This window comes from Alosa alosa, chromosome 13 (genome assembly GCF_017589495.1).
Source record: "Alosa alosa isolate M-15738 ecotype Scorff River chromosome 13, AALO_Geno_1.1, whole genome shotgun sequence".
NCBI classification, from domain to species: Eukaryota; Metazoa; Chordata; class Actinopteri; order Clupeiformes; family Clupeidae; genus Alosa; species Alosa alosa.
In genome coordinates this window covers 27,763,273-27,789,548 of record NC_063201.1, presented here as the reverse complement: position 1 = coordinate 27,789,548, position 26,276 = coordinate 27,763,273, and the positions used below count along the sequence as shown (strand labels likewise).

The 26,276-nt window shown below is 45.0% G+C and overlaps 1 protein-coding gene across 1 annotated transcript in view; it reads left to right on the top strand.

Annotated features, from left to right (window-relative positions):
- Positions 1-18,957, top strand: part of plekhg6 (pleckstrin homology domain containing, family G (with RhoGef domain) member 6) — a 23,483-nt gene extending 4,526 nt beyond the window's left edge. Inside the window, exons 3-15 of the mRNA XM_048260095.1 lie at positions 33-158; positions 900-1,034; positions 1,491-1,586; positions 1,720-1,770; positions 11,197-11,346; positions 11,425-11,535; positions 13,427-13,576; positions 14,158-14,295; positions 14,531-14,650; positions 14,871-15,003; positions 15,430-15,545; positions 15,970-17,480; positions 18,441-18,957. Coding sequence (XP_048116052.1) covers positions 33-158; positions 900-1,034; positions 1,491-1,586; positions 1,720-1,770; positions 11,197-11,346; positions 11,425-11,535; positions 13,427-13,576; positions 14,158-14,295; positions 14,531-14,650; positions 14,871-15,003; positions 15,430-15,545; positions 15,970-17,480; positions 18,441-18,621 — 3,018 coding nt within the window. The 3' untranslated portion in view covers positions 18,622-18,957. The remainder of the gene's footprint in view (positions 1-32; positions 159-899; positions 1,035-1,490; positions 1,587-1,719; positions 1,771-11,196; positions 11,347-11,424; positions 11,536-13,426; positions 13,577-14,157; positions 14,296-14,530; positions 14,651-14,870; positions 15,004-15,429; positions 15,546-15,969; positions 17,481-18,440) is intronic.
- Positions 18,958-26,276: the final 7,319 nt, after the last annotated feature.

Here is a 26,276-nt window from a genome sequence, read left to right as displayed (position 1 = left end):
ATTTATGCTTCCACATTTTGCCCCCTGCACAGAAGAAACAGTGGATTGTGGATTTTGGAACAGTAAGCAAGGCCTCAGCTGTCGCTATAAAATCCAGAACCCCGCTCATTCAGGGCCTCTTCGCACAGGGAACATCTGACAAGACTCCAGTCACGGAGGTACTGTATGTGCTGAAAGTAGACGTCATGTATGTGTGTGTGTGTGTGCGTGTGTGTGTGTTTTAGCTTTCATCTCTGTCATGGACTTTTGTTTTGGAGCTTTGGGTTTCCATATAAGTTTAACCCTCATGTTATGTCCTGTACAAATATTTTGTACATTGATGTTCCTTGGGGTCAGTTTGACCCCAGCTGTATGAAACATAGGAGACATGAATATTTGACACATTATGGATATTATTATTTGAATAGTATGAGAACATATTGTTATTATCATTATTACATACACAAGTACATATTACATATAAGTTATTTTGGCAGGACTGTATAAGTCAAAAGGGGAAGCAACAGCAAGCCTTTGGGCTGCTGACACTGGATGGGCAATATTGCCAGCCAGGTTTCCAAGGTTCATAAAGGGGTGTGGGGGGGTGGGATTGTTTTGTAGGGCTTTTGATGGTGGTTATTACACTCTTGTTAAGTACCTGTCACAAAAAAACTGGGTAACAATATGAATTATAATAATTTTCTGAGGGTTTATTTAGCTGGATAAAGAGTGTCGGTAAGATTTGAGGATAACACAAGGGTTAACATTTTGGGTAGAAGCAATGTTCACTTTTAAGTAAGTGCAAAAATTCCAACTTGAAGTACACTTTTATGTAAACAAACAAATTAAACTTGAAGCAATGTACACTTTATACAAATAAACTGAATTGGTGGTTATGATCTCCACAATACATTCTCCAGGGTGGGTCTCTGGAGGGGTTGAAACAGGCTCTCGAGACCTACGCAGTACCCGTGGATCTAACTTGGAAATGGGCAGAGGAAGGGGAGGCCCACACACTGGAGGAGAGCTGGACCAAGCTAGTGCATTCTCACTGGGTAACACACTCCACCGCAAAGAAATGGGGAAGACAGCAGGGGAACAGAGAAGAACAAAAAGAGGGAACTGGATGAAGAAAGGGGAAATTGTTCTAAATATGTTTACTAATTTCTTGCAAAGAAAGGCCACTGATCTGCTTTATTTTTCTTTCATTTTAATCCGTACAAGCACATTCCATATCCAGTGTCCTCTTTTATGTATTTGTATCACAGTGATTCTTGTGAATTGTTTTCATTTAGGTATATAGTATATAATTATTATTATTATTACGTGTCTATAATTATATTATAATTATAATTATAAATGTCTTACTCACCTTTTACATGTGGAAAGGTCATGATGTATAGGCCCAAGGGCCATGAAACATATTTTCTTAACATGTGAAAGAAGTACTACTTCAAGTATTAGGGCCTAACTAAGTGACTAAGTTCCTGTAAATGTTCTGTTCTGTTCAGATGATGTCAAAGACACAACGTCACCAGCAGGAGGCACTGTGGGAGTTCCTCCACACTGAGCTCACTTACATCAACAAGATGATCATCGTCACTTACGTACGGTTTCATTCTCACAGGCTTTATATCGTGTAATGCTTTATGCCACTGTTAATGTTATGACTTATCAACATTTGTGTTTGATGGCTGCTCTTCTCTTTGTTTCTAATACATGAATTTTGGTCTCCTCTAGCTGGTGATGGCTGCACTGTCTAACCTGCACCAGCATGGGTACCTGCTGGAGGTAAGTACATCAGTTCTTCCAATTGCACTCAGGAGCAGCCCTGGGAAGGGATTGCCTAGAACTCAAAGTGGCAGGAGACTTGCAGATTTTTTTGTGTCCTCACATGTTGATCATAAGCTTGTGTTGCCCCTTCTACTCAGTTGAGCGAGATTTTTGTCTTTTGGGCCCCCACTGTCGACTTCAGGGCAGCACTGCCTGGAAAGGCACTAGGGTTAGGCAAGGGTTAGGGTTAGGGTTAGGCAAGGGTTAGGGTTAGGGTGCCTTGAAGTCGGCGGTGGGGACCCAAAAGACCATCTAGCGTAGAACTATATACTATGAAAACAGCCTGCTGCAGTGTGTAGCCTCTGGGACTTCTTACGGATCAGTTTGAGTAGAGCTGTTTGTGTTCCCTCACAATACTTTCATTCCAATGCAAAAGTATGAAAAAAGGCCTTCATAATGGCTCCGTAGTAACTGATGTATATGCATTCCGTTCCCATTTAATGGCTTACTATTTAGACAACTTGGCCACTAAAGTTTCTGTCATATGAACTGCTAAAGGTAGCTGAATACCAGCCTGCAGCGGGGGAAGTACTGTAAGTATTGAACGCGTCAACATTTTTTTCAGCAAGTATACTTCCAATGAGGAAATTTGCATGACATTAACTCAGGTAATCCACACATATAACAAATTCAAACAAAGAAAAACCTGTACACCAAGTCAAGTCGTAAACTTTACTTATATAGCGCATTTCATACAGGTCATTCAATGTGCTTTACATAAATAAAAACGAACAGGAATAGCTACTGTAATAAAAGCATAGAAAGGCAATAGTCAGAGAATAGTTTAAAAGGTAAAGAATAAAAGAATTAAGAACATAAAATATACAAGGTAATAGTCCATAAAATATACAAGGTAATAGTACATAAAATATACAAGGTAATAGTACATAAAATTGTAATCGGTAAGTTAGAGAGTAATTCTCCTATCTGTTCAAATCAATGAAATGGCACAGTACATCACCCTAAAAATTCCATACCAACAGTGAGGTTTTGAGGTGGAGGCATCATGGTGTGGGGCTGTTTTTCATCTCATAGTACTGTCAGACTTCATACAGTTAAAGGAATGATGAATGGAGCCATTTTATCTAAGAGAATATTGCCATCCACCAGGATGATGAGGATGAGACGTGGGTAGTCCTTTCAACAGGACAACGATCCAAAGCATACAGCAAAGGAAACTCTCAATTGGTTTTATAGTCCATGAGCCACAGGGGGTCGTTACTACCACTTGGGGCAAATTCTCACTATATTTTTCTGAAAGCTACATATCTCTGGAGTATAAAATGGTATGATAGCAAGTTGGATCTTGTAGCTTTGTGGCTGTACAGGCCTTCAAAGTTGACCTCTGATTTGAAAAAAAGGAAATTCCGCCTATTGGCTTTTTTTGTTAAAACACTCAAGAGCCCAGAAAATAATCCAAATCTTATTATTACTGATGCATATGTGGTGTTTGATGTTTGCATACATATTTTGACTCATTATGTGATCTTGTTCTTCATTTTGGTTGGTAAAATTCAAGATTGATGTGCAAAAAAAAGCTAATTTGAGTTTTCAGAGCAACATGTTATGGCAATACCTGAATGCAGACCTTATTGATTACTATTCTACCTTCCTTACTTTCAATTGCGAGTTGAAATTAATGTTAAATGATGACATACATAGGTCTGCAGTACAAATGTTTTTTAAATTGTAGCTGAAACGAGTACAAAGGATCTTTAATCTATTCATTGAATTCATCGTCAGAACAGGAGCACAGAGGATGCCATCTCTATGGCACTTCACTTTGCCCTGTCCCACCTTGACAATAGCAACACCTATGTAAGAATGCTGTTCATTGACTTCAGCTCAGCTTTCAACACCATCATCCCCTCCAAACTGATCACCAAACTCAGTGAACTGGGCATCAATACCTCCCTCTGTAACTGGATTCTGGACTACTTGTATTGCATTCACTGTGTCTACACTTGAGATAAATAAGTTTGGTTTTTCTTTTATCACATACATATATTGGTAGATGTTTTTTCTTTACCTTGACATGTTTCGACGTATACTTCCGTCTTCATCAGAAGGTCACACGGTGGAGTAGTATGACGCGTTTTTATCAGCTGATGTTGTTACGGAGGTTTGATCCACCGTCCACCCTCCAGGATGGCACTCCAGGTATGGGAGAGCATATATGCTCCCTCATCTCTGTTCATCGTCTTTGGGCTCCGCTTTCTTATTTCAATCGCCTCCTTTATCCAGCGGTGGTATCGGTTGTTCTCCTGCTTAATGACTCTGGCATGCAGGAGGTGTGGTCCACCTGTCAAAAAACTGACAGGTGGATCACACCTCCGTAACAACATCAGCTGATAAAAACGCATCACACTACTCCACCGTGTGACCTTTTGATGAAGACGGAAGTATACGTCGAAACATGTCAAGGTACAGAAAAAACATCTACCAATATATGTATGTGATAAAAGAAAAACCAAACTTATGGATTCTGGACTTCCTAACCAACAGACCTCAGTCTGTTAGGTTAGATAATCGCACCTCCTCAACCATCGAACACCAGTGTACCACAGGGATGTGTGCTGAGCCCTCTCCTCTACTCCCTCTTCACCTACGACTGCATACCTGTACATGGCTCTAACACCATTGTCAAGTTTGCAGATGACACTACGGTGATTGGGCTCATCAGCAATAATGATGAGACGGCCTACAGGGAGGAGGTCCAGCACCTAACATCGTGGTGCACTGATAACAACCTGGCTCTCAACACCAAGAAGACCAAAGAGCTCATTGTGGACTTCAGGAAGTCTAAAGCTAGCACACACACACCCATTTTCATCAACAGGACTGAGGTGGAGCATGTCCCCAGCTTCAAGTTTCTGGGTGTCCACATCTCTGAGGACCTCTCTTGGACCCTCAACACCTCTACCCTGATCAAAAAGGCTCACCAGCGTCTCTTGTTTCTGAGGTCCTCAGATCCTGGTAAACGTCTACCGCTGCAACATTGAGAGCATCCTCACCAACTGTGTCACAGTTTTGTATGGCAACTGCTCTGCCCACGACCGGAAGGCACTGCAGAGGGTGGTGAAAACTGCCCACACCGGTTCCTCACTCCCCTCCATCGAGGCCATCCAGGGCAAGCGATGCTTTCGCGTAAAGGCGCCGCATCATCAAAGACTGTTCTCACCCCAACCACAGACTGTTCACCCCACTCCCCTCGGAGGCGTTACAGGTCTCTCCAAGATCCCAACCAGCAGGTTCAGAGGAAGCTTCTTTCCCGCGGCTGTCACCCTACTGAACTCTAGCTCTGCATCCCGTGACATCCAACAAACTAAGCCCCCATCACCCCCCTGCCCCCCCGCCTGATGCCTCCTTGCCTGTGCCTGTTGAGGTGTCCACGACCATGGCAACCTTGACAGGGGACAACAAGGAGGCGGACATCCCCTAGCCCCCCCCCCACAACTGCACTACCCTATCCCACCCATCTATCCCATCCATCTATTTATTTACAAATGTACATACTGTAATTACACTTATACTGTACATAGCCATATTCTACTGCTTTTCATCCTGCACATACACTTATCTATCAAAGTTTTACACTTATATATCAAAGTATCTATCTATCTATCTATCTTATTATGACCGCCGCGCAGTGAAGCGCAGTACATTTAGTGACATACACCAACAAGGATTCCCGGGACACTGAAAGACCGGGGTACACAAAACTTGGTGGGCATGTACCCCCACATGGATAGCATGGAACCGTCATTTTTTGTTTTGATCTGTAGCCCCCCCGCTGGACTGGACCCCCCGAAAGGAGGGTAGGGCAGACACAGTTCTCTGTGAATATCTTGAGAAATGTAGGGCCTAGGATGACCAATTTTTTCCGTATGTTTGCCTCCAGGGGTCATGTTAACCCATTCCATGTGCACACATGTGCATAAACAGATACACACGCACACACATACATTTACAGTAATCATATCGCATGACACATACTCACACAGTAGACATATGTACGCATGCATGCACATGCACAAACACACATATGCAGGCAAACACACAAGCACGCACATACACACACACACACACACACCCACACACATAAACATAAACTTGTACACGCACACATGCACACAATTCAAGAATTTTTCCCGTCATCTACTTCCTGAATTTTTGGTCATTGATACCCGGGACACCGAACCACCGGGGTACATGAAATTTGGTGGGTATGTAGCCCCACTAGACTTTTACGGAAAAATGTCATTTCGTCCCCACAAACTTTTGTTTTAAGTGCGTGCAGGGTGTGAGAGGGGAATCGATGTGCTTTGATTCCAGCTTGGTAGTTGTAGTCTGTGAAATTAAAAAGCACGTGTGTGTGAAGTATCCAAACAATGACACCTTCATTTCATTATGGCTGCTTTAGCAACACACCTTAAGCTACTGTGTAGTGGGTCCCATTTAGAAGTGGCTACTTCATTCGCGCTTTCCTTGACTCATGGAGCTGCGTGAATGTTATTACAACTTTTCGCCACGATATGGCAGTTTAAGTCCGCTTGATACTGTAAGGCGTAAGCCATTGGTTTCCAAAGGAGATTTTATTTGTGTCGCCAGCATAGCCATATTGACAATTTATGTTGTAAATAGGCCTACCTTATAATCCTACCTGTAGCTTAGGGAAGCTAACAGCTTTCTATTAGGATCTAGTTTGTTAGTTACAGTTTTGTCATAACTCCCTGATGCATTTTTGCATTTAGAATAGCCAAAGCGTGTATATCTCAATCGAAAAATTAAACAATATCGGGTGCCTATGGACTAGGCTGGGTGAACCCAGCCTGATCTGCCCGCTATTTATTTTTTCATTTCTTAAAAGATTGAGCTTGGTCTGATGAAAGCCAGACTAGCCATGGACCTCAGTTACACAATGCAAGGGAACATGAATCAGCCTATATTTGCACGAACAATAACGGACAAAAGCTTATCAACTTTGGCCCGTTAAAATGTGTATGAACAGTCTAGCGACGCATTTCATCAAGGCCCATTTGGACATGTCAGTTATTTGCACCACTGGTTAGATGTAAAACAGCATTTCGTTTCAGACTACTGTTACTTAATTTGTGCATTAACAATAACGTTTCAGACTACTGTTACTTAATTTGTGCATTGACAATAAAGTATTACATGAACTAAAGATGACTAAAATCTTATGTAGAAGAAGAAACATTCACAAAAAATCCATCCATCCAAAAATTACCTTTGTTTTTGATAACTGTTGAAAACGGCATGGAACTGACAGAGATGTTTTTGTTTATAAATACATAGAAAATAAATAAATAAATAAATAGCATTATGCTGATACCTTTTGCTTTTCCCAAATACAATGTAGCCTACAGGTGTAAGTGACCTGTAAGTGACTGCCCTACTTGTGATTGTTTAGAGATTTTAAAGGTTTTATAACAATGCTACATCTTCTTTGGCTATTCTACAATCTATTCACCTTTTCAGCACCAGTAGGCTACTTTCTGTGCAGCCGCACACACACACTCAGGCATGCCAAACAAGCATACACAAAAGTTTCAAGAGTGGGGGATGGAGTAAAAGATGGAGACAAATTGAAGTGTGATTTATTTTCGCGGAACGGATGTACAGGACTGAGCGGCGGTCATATTTTGTACCGCTATGCGGTACATCTAGTTATTAATACTTTTGTAATGTTACTGTTTCTGCACTACAATGGTGCTGTTACCACACTGCACATAGTTGTACATACTGTACCTATCTGTCTATATGGTTCATACTAAATATCCATATTTATTCAGTTTTTCTGTAATAGATTCTGTTAATACACTGCATATATCTATATTGTTCTTACTACTACTATAATGGTACCGCCACTACATTGCACATACCTGTACATGTTGTTCATACATTGTTCATATTACAGTACATAGCCATATTTATTCTGCTCTTATAAGGTAACTGCTAATACCCTGCACATATTTATATTTAATTTATGCTACTCTAAACCACCTTCTGCAAAACAACTGTATACTACTGTCTGCACTGCACTATATTTCTTGTCCTGTCTATGCACCACCTGCCAATACTGTGTATATCACATTGTACTTTTCTGCTTTTTTGCACTTCTGGTTAGACACAAACTGCATTTCGTTGTCTCTGTACTTGTTCTCTGCACAATGACAATAAAGTTAAATCTAATCTAATTTAATCTAAAAAATGATCTGCCTCTGCTTTGCCTCTTTACGGATCATGCTATGAATAGCAGCAGCAATGTCTGCATAAGTTGAGACATTGTTATTGACCTTCTGGACCAGAGACATTCCATCAATGATTGTTGCTGTATTATATTCATCTGGAAGATTATCTGATAGTGATGCAAGTTTCTGCAAATGCTTTGCAAGTTCTGCTTTAGAGGTTTTCCTTGGGGTCCCCTCAGGTGTCGCCAATGACCATGGTTAAGGTCAAAAGGGTGACAAAAGACTTCTCTCATGTCCAGTCTTTAACATGATGGTCTTGCCATGTGCCTGTGTTTTCTTTTTTGACTCATGCTCGTAAATGTATTTAATTTTTGCTTTGTCAATGTATCATGGAATTTGTGCTTAGGTGTATCTGACTCCAGCCTCTATGTCATGATCTTTGCCTGTAGTATGAGCCTGAATCAGATCATCCCTAACCTCTTGTGTTGCTTTGCCTGCTGTAGATATGCAAATTAACTCATGTTCCTCTGAAAATGGATTGATCCAATTTCAGTTTCTGTCTCATCAGATCTAAATGTGTAGAATTTTTAAAACTGTTGTAAATGTATGTACTTGTAGATCAAGGGCCCTATAATGACATTCTAAAGTGCATCGTCACTCGTCAAAAGTCTATTCAAATTTAGTAGGATGTCCAGTTCACACTGGGAGGGGTTTCGTTATCAAAAGTGGAGCTCATGGCGCAACAAGGTGTTCCTAGGTTTTTTAATCAGTCATATGGGTGTGTTTGGGGCGTAACATAATTTTAAACCAATGAAAATGACATCTGGCATTCCCTTTAACGGCGCAAAGCGCGATATGTCAAATAAATGCATCGGTATTTTGGCATTCAACGGCGCATTTGAACGAGGCTGCTTGCTAAAACCTAGCATAGCCTTCACGCATTTGCACTCGTCTATTATTTGAACTCATTGGCAAAGTGAAACTAACTTCACCAAGGTGTCAGTCAACGAAGACAGTTATATGCAGTTACTTTCACTATTGACTGACAATGGGTTACCATCGAAAACATAGGCTGGAAAAAGCAACACTTACCCTAATATTGCTCAAATGACTGAATAAAACAATATTTATCCTGCAGAGGAGTTGCTTATATCTCGTGACAGTGCGTCTTCAGCTGTGCTCCATACGTGTCTCTCGCCTCTCCCCTAATCACTTTTAACTGTCATTACCAATTTGCAAATGATGATGAATAACTAACTACTCATCATGAGACGTACAGTATTTCGTAATGTCTTTATTCTAATTATGTTTCCCATTGTAATCGTGCAATTGGTAAGGCTTTGCATGGACATGCGCTGGTCTTCGTTCATGAATGATTGAAGGATGGTGCGTGCACCTGCCAATATGACTGTTGACATGCGCTCTTAAAATAGCATATGAACAATTCGCCATTGACTTCTGACCAGGTTTAGGTGGTGTATGATACCGATTTTTAGACAACGCGCCAGGCCCCTCCCTAGGTTGTTAATTGCCACACCCCTGGTCGCAATGTTTAAAAAATAAACGTGCAAAATACCGAATTAAGCTTTGCGCTGGTGAATAACGAGCTAAATTACGCCATGCGCTGGAGCACAAAATACAGCCCCAAGTCTTGGAAAATAGTTATTATTTCTTTTCAATGGAAATTATTTTAACATCAGATGAAAGACAATTTTAAGTATGATAATAATAATAATAATAATTGTACATAATGATAACAATACGTAAAGTATGAATATTTTCACCAACCAGTTCATCTACATCTCATTCCCACATTCTTACTAGTCAAAAGTACAACTGAAATGTATAATGTAGATCATTTTAGCACCTGTGACCAATACCATAATTTCCCAACTATTAGCTGCAGGTTATACAATGATTTTGCAAAATTTCTTCAGCTATGAGGTTAATACACGGGGGCAGTTCTGTTTGGTTTTGTTTCTTTTAACTTGCATAAAACACTGTCCTGTGGCTTATACACAATACGGCTAATACACAGGAAATTACTGTATGTATTTCATGTGCCCTGGACATTATAAAATTATAATATTTATGTTAAGCTGGTTACATGTGGTGATGAAAATTGATGACAATTTTCAAATTTCAAGGAACAGTATTCCTTGAATGTAAAGGTAATATGTGATTGGTAATCATGATGTTTTGATCTCTTGGAATATCTCTTATTTACAAATTTACAAATAGTAAATAGCATAGCAATGCAGACCTATGTAATCATTTGTATTTCAAGTCTCTGCTGGGAGGTAGGAAGGTATAAATACATTGATTAATGAGTGGGCATTTCAATTAGTGCTGCAACACGTTGTGTCTCTGAAAACGTAGATTTGCTCATTATTACACATAAATCTTGAATTTTATCAACCAAAATAAAGGGCAAAATCACATAATGATTCAAAATATGTATGCACACATCAAACACAACATATGCATCAGTAATAATGAGGTTTGGATTATTTTCTGGGCTCTTATGAGTGATTTAACAAAAAAAAGCCAATAGTCGGAATTTCCTTTTTTCAAATCAGAGGTCAACTTTGAAGGCCTGTACGATCCAACTTGCTATCATACCATTTTATACTCCAGAGATATGTAGCTTTCAGAAAAATATAGTGAGAATTTGCCCCCCCAAGTGGTAGTGACACGCCCCTTTTTGGGCCTGTGGCTCATGGACTATTAGAGAATACTGTGAATGATAAGTTTTGTCATACAGGAAATATCTTGAAGCTGTCATTACAAACAAAGGCTTTTCCACAAAGTATTTAAGAAATTTCAGTAGGCGTGTTCAATACTTTTTCCTGTGTCATTCCACTTAATTACACATACAAACATATATATATATTTGTATGTGTGTATTACGTATTACCTGAGTTAATACTAATGTCTGGTGAAAATTTCATATGAATAACCTCACTGGGAGTATACTCAGAATGAAAAGAATGTTGACGCGTTCAATACTTATTTCCCCCACTGTGTCACAATGTCACAAGCCCTTATTTCCGTTTGCATTCTCTGTTTTTTTCCTCTGTCAGAAAGATGGAAAATAAGCAGTGTGTGAGTGTAGGTGTTGGGCTTCTGCCTAGAGCATTGACTTCATCTATAAACTTTTTTTTCTCAGGTCACCTCAGAAAAACTGTTCTCGAACCTTCCATCCATTCTTGAAGCTCATCAACGTTTTTGGCAGGATGTGATGTGCCCCATGCTGCAGATGGCTCGAAAGGAAGGGCGTCCATTTGACCCCCTAATGTTGGAGCCTGGCTGTTTACAGGTATGCCCATGTCTGAAGAATTTTTTTCAGTCTATTTTTTTCCAAGTCTGGTTTTGCAACAAATTGTCAAATTGCCAGTTTCCAGAGCGTTTCCCGTCTTATTTTGAGTACTGTTTGGAAGAGGAGAAGGCAGTGGATTTCACAAGAAGACAGATGGAGTCCAACCCCCACTTCAACGCATTCCTAGCGGTAAAACAAATGTTTATTTACAGTATAATCAAATATGAATGTCTCTGTTAAAGCTGCTCTAAGCAATTTCACATGGTTTCTAGGCTAAAACATTTTTTGTCACATACTGCAAACATCACCTCACCATACGCTAGCTGCCTGTGCTCTGAATACGTTTTTAAAAAGCACGGTCTATGTGGACAGCCCAGGCTCCAAAAATGGCAACAAAAACAACTTGGTCCAACCTGGCCCATAAAAACATAACAAACTGTTCCAGCCAATCACCGATGAGATGCGCGTTTAGGAGAGTTTCAATAGCAATAGGGACGGGGAGGGAGTAGCGAGCTCGATCTCTGTTTTGTTTGAAAGTCACCAGAAGTGATGTTACCCAACATCGCTTAGAGCGCCTTTAAGATACATGTAGCAGCAGCGGCCAAATCAGTCAATTGATAGCAGCAGCCAAATTGGTTTGGCAAGAAAATACACTTTGCAGAGTTCTTTGTAAAAGCAATGTGTTTCTGTGCACTGGATTATTTTGTTGTTATTTTAAATGCACACATGTTGCATGACCATGGGAATAAAACAGACTGGCAGTTGATCAGTTGAATAGAAACTCCTACAAGTAGCTTTACACGAAATGGGAGGTGTTTAAGAAGGGAGATTTTCTTTTCTTTTCTTCTTTCTTCTTCGTCCGTCGGTCCAAGACCAATTCTGGACAACTGCACGACATGCAAACTAGGTCCGTTATTTGGACATCTAACCATGACCCCATTTGGACGTCAATAGGACTAGGTAACCTTTTTTGGACGTTATACAGAGGTTCTGTGGATGTCAATACTGAAAAAGACGTCGTCTGGCATTACAGTCTGCACCTAAAATTGGATGTCCAAAATACATCTCTTTGTGCAGTGGGAAGCTAGGTAGTACTGATTGTTTTGTGCTTAGTTTTGATCCAATTTCACCGCTTTGCTATGTTGCCCACCCAAAATGTCTACCAGCCCACCCAAATACAGTATAGTAGCCTAGGTTAGAACCAGCCCTGCCCTGCATGGAGACATATTTTACGATAATAATGGAGATGTTAGCAAAACTTTAGTTTTTTGTTTACAGAATCTCCCTCCCTTATTCATTTATTTGATTTTGACTTGATTTTGTACTTTATTCACTTTTTTAACACACTGCTATCTATTTGAACACAACTGTATGTGTCATGTCTTATTGCATTTAGCAAATAAAAAGAAGCAACATAGATAAAAGTAGCAACATAGCCAAAATTCAATTATACCACAGTACACTTGCTAGACACAACAACAACAACAACAAAGGCACTGGAAATAAAGGGTTTTACTTTCAGAGCACAGTGGTGCCATTGGTGGTGATCATAAATATAGGTTAAACGTTAGATAATATATAACATAAATAATAAACAATACACCTTTGGTTCATCTATCCAATGATATATATTGTGCACTACACATACTCATCAGAGCTAGCTGGTTGAATGAATGCTGAATGAATGAATGAATGAATGGATGGATAAATGAAGACCGTGCTGTCTCTCGCAAAGGGCAAAGATTCTAATGTGCTGCTATTCCACCAATCAAAATGAGGGATATCAGAAATATGGACATTCTAGAACATCTCTGAGCTCTGAGTTGAGCACTTGCTCTGGCTGGCTTGAACCAGTGCGTGTAGGATGCGCAATTATATGTTTGGTCTGCGCTTTCTTTTTTTATTCCAATTTTGGGACATTTAGACAGCTCCAGCTGGGGACAGGTCACCGAAAACGGGGACTGTCCCCGGAAACCGGGGATGTCTGGTCTCCCTAATCTGAAGGCCCCTTTCCTCAGAAGAAACCTTGTAACTACATCAGAAACGTGTCCCTCACCTTAACTTTTCTCTCTCCATAAAGTGGGTGGAGACGCACCCGCAGTGTTCTCGCATGCGATTGGGCGACATGCAGGCGAAACCTCACCAGAGGATTACCAAGTACCCTCTGCTTCTCAAAGCCGTCTTGAAGAGCACAGAGGACTCCGAGACCCAGGACTCCCTCAAGAGGATGGTAAGGCTTAGGCCCAGCGCTAATGTTCCTATATTAGATATTTTATATGACTATTCATTTAGTACTCTTTCAGTGATGCAGTACTGTTTGATAAAGTCTGGTGAAACAGACAGTTTTCAGTAAAAGGAAGATTCCACTCCCCATTTCTGTGACTGATTTAGTGATCAGACAAGGAGATTTTCCTTGGAAAATTGATTGCGTCACACAAGCCAGTCTGGAGAACAAGGGTCTGTACCGAGGGTGTACTGGGAATAAAATTCGGCCCTGGACTTGTTTGCCAACACTGACCATAGGGCAAGTAACTGGCAGATAGAACTATAAAATGTTCCACTGGCCAACAGATGCTGATTCCCACTGGGATTGACAAAGACACAGCATCTAGCATCAACATGACCTTTATATGATCCCCATGAAGTTTTAAGAGGAAATCATGGACACCTTATGTGGAAACATATGCCAACAAATTGTCATAATTTCTGAACTAGAGCTCCATGCAGCTTCTGTGAGTTACAGCAGCTCTGCAAGCATCAGAGGTGGTACGTGTAAAAGACTGTCAATATCTCCTGACTCCCTTGCTGTAGCTGTCCAGCGTAAACAACTTTGTGGACAACATCAACAATCACCTGGTGCAGAGGGACGAGGAGCTTGCCTTGTTTCAGTGTGCCCAGAGAATAGAGGGCTACGACGTGATGAAAGGAATGAGTGAAGAAATTGACAAGGTAATTCAGCAGAACAAACAAAACATGGAAAACATTTAGGGATTTAACGATTTCCCTTAGATGGATTGAGGCTAGTCCTTGACTAAAAGACAATGTCTATTTATCTCTTTTGAAAAAAGCTTTTAGTCTGCGACTAGGCTTTACTCATGTACAGGAAAGAGCATCTAAGACATATGACCACTGCACAGCTTGGAATGTCTGACAATTTTGAGTAATGTGCATCTGTCATTCATAGCATGTCAGGGAGTTCTGCCAGTTTGATTTGATGAGTCCTGTGCGGGGGGTGGGCCCTGAAGTTATCCGCAAGCTTCTATTGGAGGACACCATCAAGATTAGAGGAAGAAAAGACAGCAAGGTTTGTAACAGCACACCATGTCCTCTGGGGCATCCACACATATAGACATGTAATGTCCTGTCAATCACATTAGACTGTATAAGATGTATGCACAGGTGTCCCTGTGGATTTATGTCAGTGAATGATTTTGTTATTATTATGGCCTTTTGATTGTTTGAATGAATTATTTACTGAAGAATTAATTTTCTGATGTTGTGGGCTGTGTGTCTGACCTGTACAGGTTGAAGCGGTGCTCCTTCTCTTCTCGGATGTGGTGCTGGTGACCAAAAGCCAGAGGAAATCAGAGAAACTGAAAGTGGTGCGCCCTCCACTGGCCCTGGACAGAACTCGCTGCTCTGCCCTCAAAGACGGCAGTGAGTTACTGTTAGTAATAATATGATCTGTGCCAACTGTGAAAACATTGTGAAGTCTTCCATATGTTCACTCACATTTCTACATTAAGATGCTGTATACTTTCCACATTAAGATGCTGTAGACTTAGCTGTAGACTATTACCATACTATTACTGAGTGAAAACATGGAAGACTTGTTTTCACTCATGTTTTCAAACATGGAAGACTTGTTTTCACTCATGTTTTCAAACATGGAAGACTTGTTTTCACAATGTTTTCATTGTAGACACAGATCAACATGTTTCTTGATGCTTCTTGGGTTTTTCCATCCTTTTCACAAATTCACTGATAAACAGCTTCTTTTCCCACTCTCTTTTCTCTTACTCTATTTGTTTTCCTCTGCATCCCACTCTTTCTTTCTTTCTCTCTCTGTCTCTCTCTCTGTAGACTCCTTTGTCCTGGTTGAAGTGAGCGATCTGGGCTGTGCTGTGAGCGTGTATGCAGTCGCCACCTCCAGCCCTGAGAGCTGCTCTGCTTGGGTTTCTGCCATCAAAAGCGCCCAGGTGACCATTGCACACTATAGCATGTTACATATACACTATATATACACACTAAAAACTGGAGGCAGCCTTTACAACATTGTTTCCCAACCTTGGGGTTGGGAAGAGATATTATGTACCTTACAATTGATCAGTACATTACATACAAATATATATACATTAAATAAAAAAAATATGAAAACCCCCATGATATCCAAATTAAGTAACTAATCGGATCCTTCATTACAAACTAGCCATGTAAAAATCCCGCATGAGATCACTATGGGTAATAATGCTTGATCAACGTTCCAAACAAAGTAGCAAAACAGCCAGAGGAATGAAGCATATGTTAATCATAGAAACGCCAACACTTGTGAATTTTACAAAGGATATGTGACAATTAGAAGCAATATCAAACCGAACATGTGGCTCTGTTTTTTGCTGACAGGACTCTTTAAGGACGCAGAGAGCAAGTGGAGTGAGTGTGGGACCAGAGGTTGTTCTGATGGACACATTCGAGTCCGATTCCATGGCAGAGGTGCGGCAGGACCAATCAGAGTCCAGTGTCAACCCTGCATTGGATACTGCTGCTGTCAACCCAATGGAGAACCAGTCAGAGGGAAGCATTACACCTCAGCAGCTAACAGAGGAAATTACATCAGCAGAAAATGTAGATGCAGAGTTACAGGGAAAAAGGTGCAAATTAAGTGAGTTCCGCAGCCAGTCAATGTATGGCAATCTGGGACAGCAAGTGAGAAGCACTCCAAGGGAAGGTATGCTGTCACAGCCTGGCTCTCGGAAGAACAGTGAAGGCAAGCTGTGGGAGTCGACCGAGATTTTTGTGCCTGGTATTCATGAGAGGAGAGTCACCTGGAGTCAGTCACATCAAACAGCGTCAAACAAACTTCAGCACGGCCGCACCCCATCCTCAAGAGACACGGCTAGTGCAGATAGGCCAATCACCTCACACACTTTGCTGTTGAGTGGATGCACGGAAGAGGCGATCATATCAAGTGAAACAGCACCCAGCACATTCTCAGTGATCACTGAATACGTTAGTGTTGAACCTGTCGGCCAGTCGATTTACCTCAGAGTCGAGTCAGCTCAGCAATCAGTCAGATCCAACAAATCAAACCAGTCGGAGGGAAACCAATCGAGGCGGGACTCGTGGTACAGCCTGTCAGGCGAGGACGAGTCTTTGATTGAGTCTCGGAGGTTTTCGCGCAAACTGAAGTCTCCGCGGCTACGAAGGAGGCGGCAAATAAACAACCAGACAAATACCGAGCCTCTGGCATCGCACCGGGGATCAGCGGACACTGGTCAAGCTCCGACAGGTCTGCCACGAAACACCACCTCCTTATCCAACTCTGACTCCGACAGCAGCCACCGTCAGCATGGCAAACAGGCGGAGGGCTCCCACCGTGTGCTCAAGCTGGGCTCCCTCAAAAAGCTCTGGATCGTGGACCAGCAGGACAGACTGTCACCAGACCTGAACACCTTCTCAGAGCCCGAGCTGCCCAGGAGAGCGCCCAAAAAAAAAACTCACAAACCCCCACTGAAGACCCAGAGGAGCTCATCCATCCCAGAAGCGATCTTCCAAGGGCCTCTGGTCCGCTCGCCACCAAAGAAGCACTTGAGGCCCCCACCTGCCCCATCCCCCCCGCCGAGCTACTTCCAGCTCAAGGACTCCCCTCTGGAGAGCCTCCTGGAGCGTGCCAAGGGGCGCGAGAAGGGGCGGGAGGGGGCAAAAAATGGTGGCAGGAAGGAAGAAAAGCCCGCCACACCTCCAGATCGTTCACCTTCATCCACGTTCTCCACAACCTCCTCTTCCTTGCCCAGTGATGGGGACCGAGAGACGGAGGGGGAGGAGATGAACCCCAAAAGGCTTCGAGTGGCCGGGCTGTCCCATGGGTGGCGGGAGGGAAACGTGGACGGGAGTGATGATGAGAGGAAGAGCAGGTGGGACTCCATTATAGAGCTTTATGAATAAATAGGATCTGCATTATATGATTGATGTACTATATGAATGAATATGATATGGAACTAGTAGGAAGATAATGGGAATGTCTTAATTTTGTCTCAGTATGAGCTGTAAGATTTGCAAGTTTTTAGGGTAACATATGTCAATTGCTAGTAAACTGCATAAAGTTACATGCATAAATAAGCAGGAAAACAAAAGTCAGTATGTAAAAGGCAAGGAAAAGTGAGCTGCATAAGTCATCAGTCAAAAAAGTATCTTGGAAATGTTCATGTTCGCAATGTTATCATTACACAAAAGCTTTATATGAAATTATAATGACATGTAAATATTATCTCATTATGTGCGGTGTATTGACAATGACAGGATGTACGTCTGTCAAAAGGAAACATAGAAACTGTGTTAGGCTACAGTTACTCATGTATTTATGAAGGGAAATTATTGTCAAGAGTGGAAATGATCTTGAAATAGCTCTCAAATCGGTCTGCCTGTTCCACCACTGGTGACAATATGACAGACAATACCGGTTATACTAGACAGTGGAAAGTGAAAGAGAGTGCAAAAAGGTTTATTTTTTCCTTAAAAGAGAATTCCAGTGATCTTTCTCTGTTTCTCAAAAACGAGTTGCTAGCTCCAGTTGCTGCAGCAACAGATAGAGCTGCCAGACAGCTAACAGTGCTACACTCTGGGGGCATGAACAATGGGGCTCATGAACTTGCCCCTAGAGTGTAACAGCACTGTAGCTGCCTGGTTCTAGCTGTTGGCTGCAGTAACTCAAGCTAGGTAAAACCGATTGTTTTTGAATTCTCCTTTAAGTGGTACCCCAATTTAACATAGTCATGCCTTCAACACAGCTAGAGGTTTTGTCTTTAGTTAACTGTAATGACAACGGAACATCGACTGAACATCCCCTTCCTCGTTTTGTTTTTCCTCTCTTCCAGCCCTGCGTACCCAGAGGGGGCTAGTGTCGACTGGCCAGGCTGGTGCTTCGACGATGAAGAAATCACCCATTTCTTGTCCCCAAATGATGACGAGAGCTGGGGCGAGCTAGAGAAAACACTAACTTCCATGGACTTCAGCCACAAAGGGCCACCAGAGGAGAGCCAGTGTAGTGAGGTTTAGTGGGTGGGACCCCATAGGAAGGAGGAAGAGGAAGGACGAAGAAGAGTTTGTTTAAACTTAAACAGCACATTTGTCGAGCGTTTGTATAAAATATCTTTGATTTGACTTGTCTAGAAAGGTGTTATTTCAGAGCATAAAACATTTCAGTTACTTTTAGGGTGTATCTGCAGCTGTCTCATTTTTTAAAACATCTTTTATTAATGTGTAAAGCTTCCTGTAATTTCTTTGTTTATACTAATATTGTGTAAATATTCTGAGTATATATATAGTAAAATATATTATTTTTGTAATTATGTATCGTAAATAGTGTATATCAATTAAAACACTGTAAATATCTGGCATGTTTTTGGTATATCTATTGCAACAGAATTACCCAAAAGCAGTGTATTCTAACTAAAGGGGTGACACTCTACACTGTCATCCTACCTTCAGAATACAATATTCAGAGTATATTGCTCAGTAACTGCACATGAATATTAAACACTCTTATGAGTAAGAATGAATATGTCAATGCATAATATTTCACCATGGTTGCCCTTTCAACATACTAATAATGGTGGTTCCCATACTCTGTCTGTTTCTCTTTCATGCACACAGTCACACTGACACACGCACGCACACACACACACACACACACACACTCTATGTTTAGGATTATGCTTAGAATTAGGCCACCCTTGAAAAGACAATTGAACTGAGAAAAGATTGCAGACTATTTTATATCCTTGACTCAATGTAACTGTTTTCTATATGGTGGAGATATTGTATCATTTTCAAAATAAAAAAAGAATGTTTGGTGTCATTCATAGGCTATATGTAGGCTATGTATTTTTGTCGCCCGGAGACAAGAAATACTCTTTTCTGATTGGTTGGTATTCTGTATATCAGGACACCTATGAAGAAGATCTGGTAAAATGCATATCAATGCTCTTTTGAATGGTAAGTTTAACAACCATAGTAAATGACAGTTGAATGAGGAAGCAAGCTCACAACAATGGAATTGACTGTAAAACACCCACCGGTAACAGTAACCAAAAAAAGTAGTAGTCTACAACAAACTGAATAAAATCAAGGATCTTCCGTGAAACCCTTTCAGATGATCCAGAACGCGGTGGCGCCCCTATATTCTTCTATCAACACAAAAGGGCACATGCTACCCCGATGCTTAGTGAGCTCCTCCTATAGCTGCCGCATTCTTAAATTGCTAATGCTTGCTTACAAATTAGGCTAGTCTTTTGTTCTGCACCCACTTACTTGAATGCCCTGCCCTCATACAGGCATACTTTAGTGATCACACCCTCACCCTCATTTTTGGAAGAGTTGTCAAGGCATACACATACCTAGCCTGGCTCCGCCCTCCTATGTACTTCCGCTCAATTTTCATTTTCCTTCAGTACGTCGTCTGGGATTTTTGGTATATTCGTGGGTTTTTTCAGGCCAAATTTTACCTGTCCAATCAGCAAACAGAGGGGGTGGCTGAGAATGATGACGTTGAGGTTGTGGGCTAGTTTGAGCATGACATACGTCACGACCAAACGTTAGCGATTGGTTATGGCAGATCCAGAGTGGCTCTGGGCAGATCCAATAGTTTTAAACTTCAGAGTACTCGCCTTCAAGGAAATTAACACTTTGCAATGGAAAGTGGCCATACTCTCTCTACATTATGAAATGTACAAGACTCTAGTAGGACCACACAGGGATAGTCTCAGCAGCGCATGCAACACACAATAAGGAAGTGATTTTCAAACGGTGTTCCGCAGCACAGCAGTGTGCCGTGGTAGGTGTCTGTGCCTACAATGTAGTGACTTAAGTAAATAAATAGTCTTTCATGTCAGTGGGTGGCAGGTAGCGCAATAATGGCCCAGAAGTGGCGGTGAAAAATCGTTATCAGAAAGCTACACCGCATTGGTCTCCAGAACGTAGGCTACGTATAGCGCTGCCATCATTGTGGGGGCAACTATCACTGGATGTCACGAGCAAGACCATCATGAACCCAGATGCAGACACAGAGACAGGAATTGTGTTTAGGTATCTTTAATAACAGGCCCAACACACACAGTCAGTTGTCTTGTAGAACAGAGTTTGTGAAATCAGCAACAGTCTACTCACAAAGTAAATGTAGCTACTCATGAAAAGGTAACACAAAAAGTTCCAGTGAAAGTCTGTGTAATCCTCCAGGTCAGAAAGTCCACAAAACCTCAGGCAGAATCAAAGCCAAAGACAGTCCAGAAATCGGTAACCAGGAAAATACAATACAAGTGCAGCAATACGTGAAAAACAGCCTTCAGTGGATATGGCAAGCGTGATAACTCTGCACCCCAGAAGCCGAGTGAGCCTGTTTAAATGCAGCAGTCAATCAGGTAATCGGGCAACCAGGGACAGGTGTACAGGTGGGCAAGGGGGATATATGGAACGGATTACAGGGCATGGCATAGGACAACCGAAGGCAGACAGAGCAAAGCAGCCAAGAGCAAAACACGGATCGTCACCCTGTCACACTGGAGGCCAATGGAGAAACAGGTGTCTCTGATTGGAAATCAGAAAGGTGTCTCTGATTGTCGGCAAGTGTTGCCCAGAGACAGTAAAGCCAGAGACTTTCTAATGAGGAGACACAGCACTCAAAAATTCCTCCATAGAAATGCATGGGGCTAGTTTGTAACGCCAATATGGCCGTTGTCTACACATATCCCAGCCCTTCCTCGGCAAAACGTCGACATGTGAATACATTGAGCCAATCATGTGGTGTGATGTGAATACATTGAGCCAATCATATAGTGTGTTGTGAAGACATCGTGCCAATCGTGTTGTGAACTCGCTGCTGGAGCAAGATTGGTGTCGTGAAGCCTTGCGCACGTGCATTTCTGCCGAATTCGCCCTATTCACCCGGCAGCCATTACGAGTCTGAGGGGTACACTTGCCATTACACCTCAGTCCAGCAGATGGTGGTGGTGAATAAGGCGAATAGGTTGCCCGATGAGTGCCCAAAAAGCGTTGCAATATGGCCGCCAAGTGGAGGCTTAGTTGATTACAGTGTTCATAACTGGGTCTAACTAGTGTGTGTTGTAGATACAGCCTCACATAGATGTTTAGTGCTGGAGCATAAGGGCCAGGTCTGGCCCGGCATTATGCGTTCGTGTGTTATGGTGCGTAACCAATAAAGACCTTTCAAAGACAACTTTGCAAGATTGTTACATTGGTGTCAGAAGTGGGATACCGACCCCTACTGGACGGGAGTAGAAAGCTGCGACCGATACCCCGGCGATGATGAGTTTCCTGCCAAGACGGCTTTTCGACAGTGCGCTCGCCCATGGCCACCTGCTGTGCCCAGCAGACGGAGCCAGCCTGCAGCGTGACCGTAACGAAGAAACCCGCCCCAGGCCACAGGAGGAGAGGCGAACCGGGCTAATGGCAGCATCCGCCACTGGAACCCGCTCCACCGCGGGCGGCGATGGAAATCGCTGGTCCCGGTCGCGGCGGCGGCAGAAGAAGAGCTCAGCGCCAAATTGCCCGCTACAATGGTGAGAGGCGCTGGCGACATACCTGGTGCAGGTCCGGCTGGCAGCCGAGCTGAATGGCTGGTCGGAGGAAGAGAAGCAGGCTACACAGGTGGCGTTGGCTCTGGAGGAAGCGCTACAAGTATTAGAAGACCTGCCACCCGGCAGAGCAAGCAACCTGGACTGCAATCGGGGCGGCTCTGCAACGGCGATTGACCAGAGGATCTTCACCAGCGATGCTTTCGCGAACAACTTCGCTTCCAGGCGGCGCCACAAGGGGCGAGACTGGGCAAGTTCGCGGCTGACCTGCAGCTGTATGCCCGGCAGGGCTACTTGCGCATGCAGCCAGAGTCTACATGAAGAGATGGCACTGGAAGTGTTTGTCGCAGGCATCCACCCGGGCGGCTGAGAGAACACCTTAAGCCTGGCGCCCCCAGCTCGCTGGCGTGGCGCTTCGGCGGGAGGCCAAGCAGTGGAAAACATCTTCCACACAACGGAGTCAAGGCATTGTGTCATGCGCCAGACATCGATGGAGGAAGACAGGGAGGAGTTGGAGGCGGCCGCGACAGACCACAGCACAGCCACCACAATGCATGCCCGGTGTGAGGCCGACCAGCGGAGGCGGATGCTACGGTGTGGCGAACCGGGTCACATCGCGAGGTACTGTCCGCCCCAGCACCCCGCAGCGCAGCGCCCCAGTCAAACTAGGGGGTGGGTGGCGCGGCGGGAGGGATGCCACCTTCAAGTTTCACTACCTCCCTGGCTATGGACTGCATACTGGGCCGGCTCGGCCAAACAAGAGGACTCTATGTGGACTGTACGCTAGACGGGACTCGTGTCGTGTCGTGCCTTGATCGATACTGGCTCCACCATCTCGCTGGTGCGCCCCGGTCTCTTACCCGGCACGCTGGTAGCCAGACCCAGAGGCTGGGAAGAGACAAAAACATGCATCACAACAGTTACCGGAGAGCGAGCGGAACTGTATGGACAAAAAGTGGTGTGCGTGTGCATCAATGGTAAGACGGTGAGCCGCCGGCTTTGGTTGGCTAGCATTCAGGAGGATTGCATTCTCGGCCTGGACGTGCTAGAGAAATGGGGGGCTGTGGTGGACATTTCCCGGTTCACACTACACTTAGGGACGAGCAGCGTAGTGTTGCACACGGCGGGGAAAACAGAGCACGAAGTGCGGAGAGCTGGCGCGACGAAGAACTCTCCAACTCGCTCCACACAAGCCTGCAGGAAGCAAACTCGCAAAGAGTGCTCGCCATCCAAGACTCCGCCCCTCCCCACACAAGCCCGCGAAACTCAAGCCCGCGAAAACAACAGGTCTCATCCAGGTCCGCTTGCTGAGTCTCCGCCCCTCCCCACACAAGCCCGCGAAACTCAAGCCCGCGAAAACAACAGGTCTCATCCAGGTCCGCTCGCTGAGGCCGCCACTGCTCAGCTCACGCCCACCAGGGAGGAGCCAAGAGAGCGGGTTGAGCAAACACCACTCTCGGCTCAGAGGCTGGCCCTCTGTAGAGACAAGGCAAGCCGTAAATGAACTCTGCACTTTCGTAGCTGTGAGGGGCTGGTGAAACACAGGGTAGCCAGGTGCGGAGACTACTAGCAGCGTATACCGACATCTTCGCCGCCAAGAGATGAGGACTGCACCCGAGCGAGCCTGGTCCAACCACGATGCTCGACACGACCGAAATGCCCGGCCCATTCGACTTCAGCCTCATCGCTTACGTTAAGCCAAGCGACAAGCAGCTGAAGAAAGATCAAGGAAATGGCCGCGGCAGGAGTGATAGAGCCAAGCAGTAGTCCCTGGGCTGCGCCGGCTGTACTCGTCCGGAAGAAGGACGGCTCGTGGCGGTTCTGTGTTGACTACAGGCGCCTCAACCAGGTAACCCGGAAAGACTCCTACCCGCTCCCCGCGTGGCGATCGCTGGACAGCATTGCTGGCTCCTGCTGGTTTAGCTCGCTGGACTTACGCAGTGGCTACTGGCAGTTAGCCCGAAGCTCAGCCCGGGACAGCGTTTACCATCGGGCAAGGGCTGTGGCAGTTCGGGTATTTCCGTTCGGCCTATGCAGCGGGCCAGCGAACTTTGGCGGCTAATGGGCGTGTCCTGGCGGGCATTCCACGAACATGCTGCGTGGTTTACCTGGGCGACATCCTGTGTCATGCAACAGACTTCACGGTGCCATAGGACATCTGGAGAAGGTGTTGACGCCATACGAGTGCTGGGCTCAAACTGCACCCGAAAAGTGCCACCTGTTCCGGAGGCAAACCGGGTTCCTGGGCCATGTCGTGGGGGCTGCCGGAGTGGCCACCGACCCAGCTAAGGTGGAGACGGTGAGGCGTTGGCCTGTTCCGCGGCGGTGCTGAGCTCGCGGGCTTCCTGGGCCTGGCGTCATATTACCCGGCTTCATTCGGGACTTTGCTACAGTCGCCAGCCCGCTGCATCGATTGGCGCACAAAGGCCAGCTCTTCGAGTGGACCGCGAGAGCATTCCGCATTCCGGCTGCGGAGGCGCTATCGCGAGCCCCGGTGCTCGCCTTCCCTGACCCTCGACTGCCGTTTATCCTGGACACCGACGCCAGCGACGTGGGCGTCGGCGCCGTCCTCTCACAAGCAGGCGAGCAGGGCGAGCAAGTGGTCGCATACTTCAGCCGCTCACTGGACCGAGCGGAGAAGAATTACTGCGTGACACGCAGAGAACTGTTGGCTGTGGTGGTGGCAGTGCGCCATTTCCGAACCTACCTCTACGGCAAACGGTTCCTGCTGAGAAACGGACCACCGCGTCGCTCACCTGGCTGCTGAACTTCAAAGAACCAGAGGGCCAGCTGGCTGGCTGGTTGGGGCGCTCAGGACTTCGACATGGAGATTCGACACCGGGCGGGTCGCCTTCCGCGACAACGCGGACGCCCTGTCCAGGCGTCCGTGTGCAGCAGACCAGTGCCAACACTTCCACGGAGGGAGGGAGAGGAGCCTGGCAGCGGCTCAGCGAACCCTTCGTCAGCTACAGGCTGCATCACCGCTGACAGAGAGAGAGAGAGAGTCTGTTTTCAACGCTAGCCAGCGTCGCGCCAACGAGAGGGTCAACGCTCGCCAACAGCACGCCATTGAGGGAATAGCGGCTCGCCAGGCGCTTTCGCCATCAAGAGAGCCACCGCTTGCCAGCTTCCGCCAGCCCGAGAGTCAATGCTAAGCCAACAGCACCCGGTCGTCTCGCCGCCTTCCGCTACCAGCTAAAGTGATCGAGACCGGAGACAACGCCACCGCAGCCCAACGCCACAAGCGCAGCACTGCAGAAAGCGGCAGCTGGGGCCACGGACGCGGTCGCCGGTGGGCGTGATGTCGAGGAGGAGATCGGAAGGCGCAATGAAGACGGGCACGCCGCTTCGGCGAGTGTGGTCATGGATCGAAAGCCGTCAGCGACCGCCATGGACTGACATATCAGCACTTCGATCCAGAGACCAAAGCGATTTATTCACAGTGGCGGGGAATAGTAGCACGTCAAGGACTGTTGTATAGACACTGGCGAGCTCCCGATAGGCAATCTGACATTTTCCAGTTGCTGGTTCCTGCTGGATTACGAGCCTGTGTACTGGAACATGTGCATGGGGCAGTGGGGGCGGCTCATTTCGGCATTGCAAAGACTCTTCGTTGGCTGAGAGGCCACTTCTATTGGCCGGGATGCAGGCTGGACGTTGAACTGCATGTTCACTGCTGTGGCGCCTGCACAGCGAAGGGCCCCCAGCGGCGCCGCCGCCTGCAGCAATAAATCGGTCGGGCTCCCATGGAAGCGGGTAGCCGTCGATGTCATGGGCCCACTGCCAGTCACAGAGCGGGGAAATCGCTTCGTGGTCGTGGCCATGGACTATTTCACTAAGTGGCGGGCCCGCAATCGCGTGCCAGATCAGAGCCCCCACGACAGCGGACAGACTGGTCACTGAGATGTTCTGCGGTTCGGGGCACGGAAGAGGTCCACAGCGACCAAGGGCGGAATTTCGAGGCAGAGGTGTTTGCTGAGGTTTGCCAGCGCATGGGCATCCGGAAAACGAAACGACACCTCTGCATCCACAAAGGGTGGTGGAGCGGTCTAATCGACTCTAGCAATGCAGCTGGCCATATTGGCCGACCGCCCGACAAAAGGACTGGGACTTACACTTGCC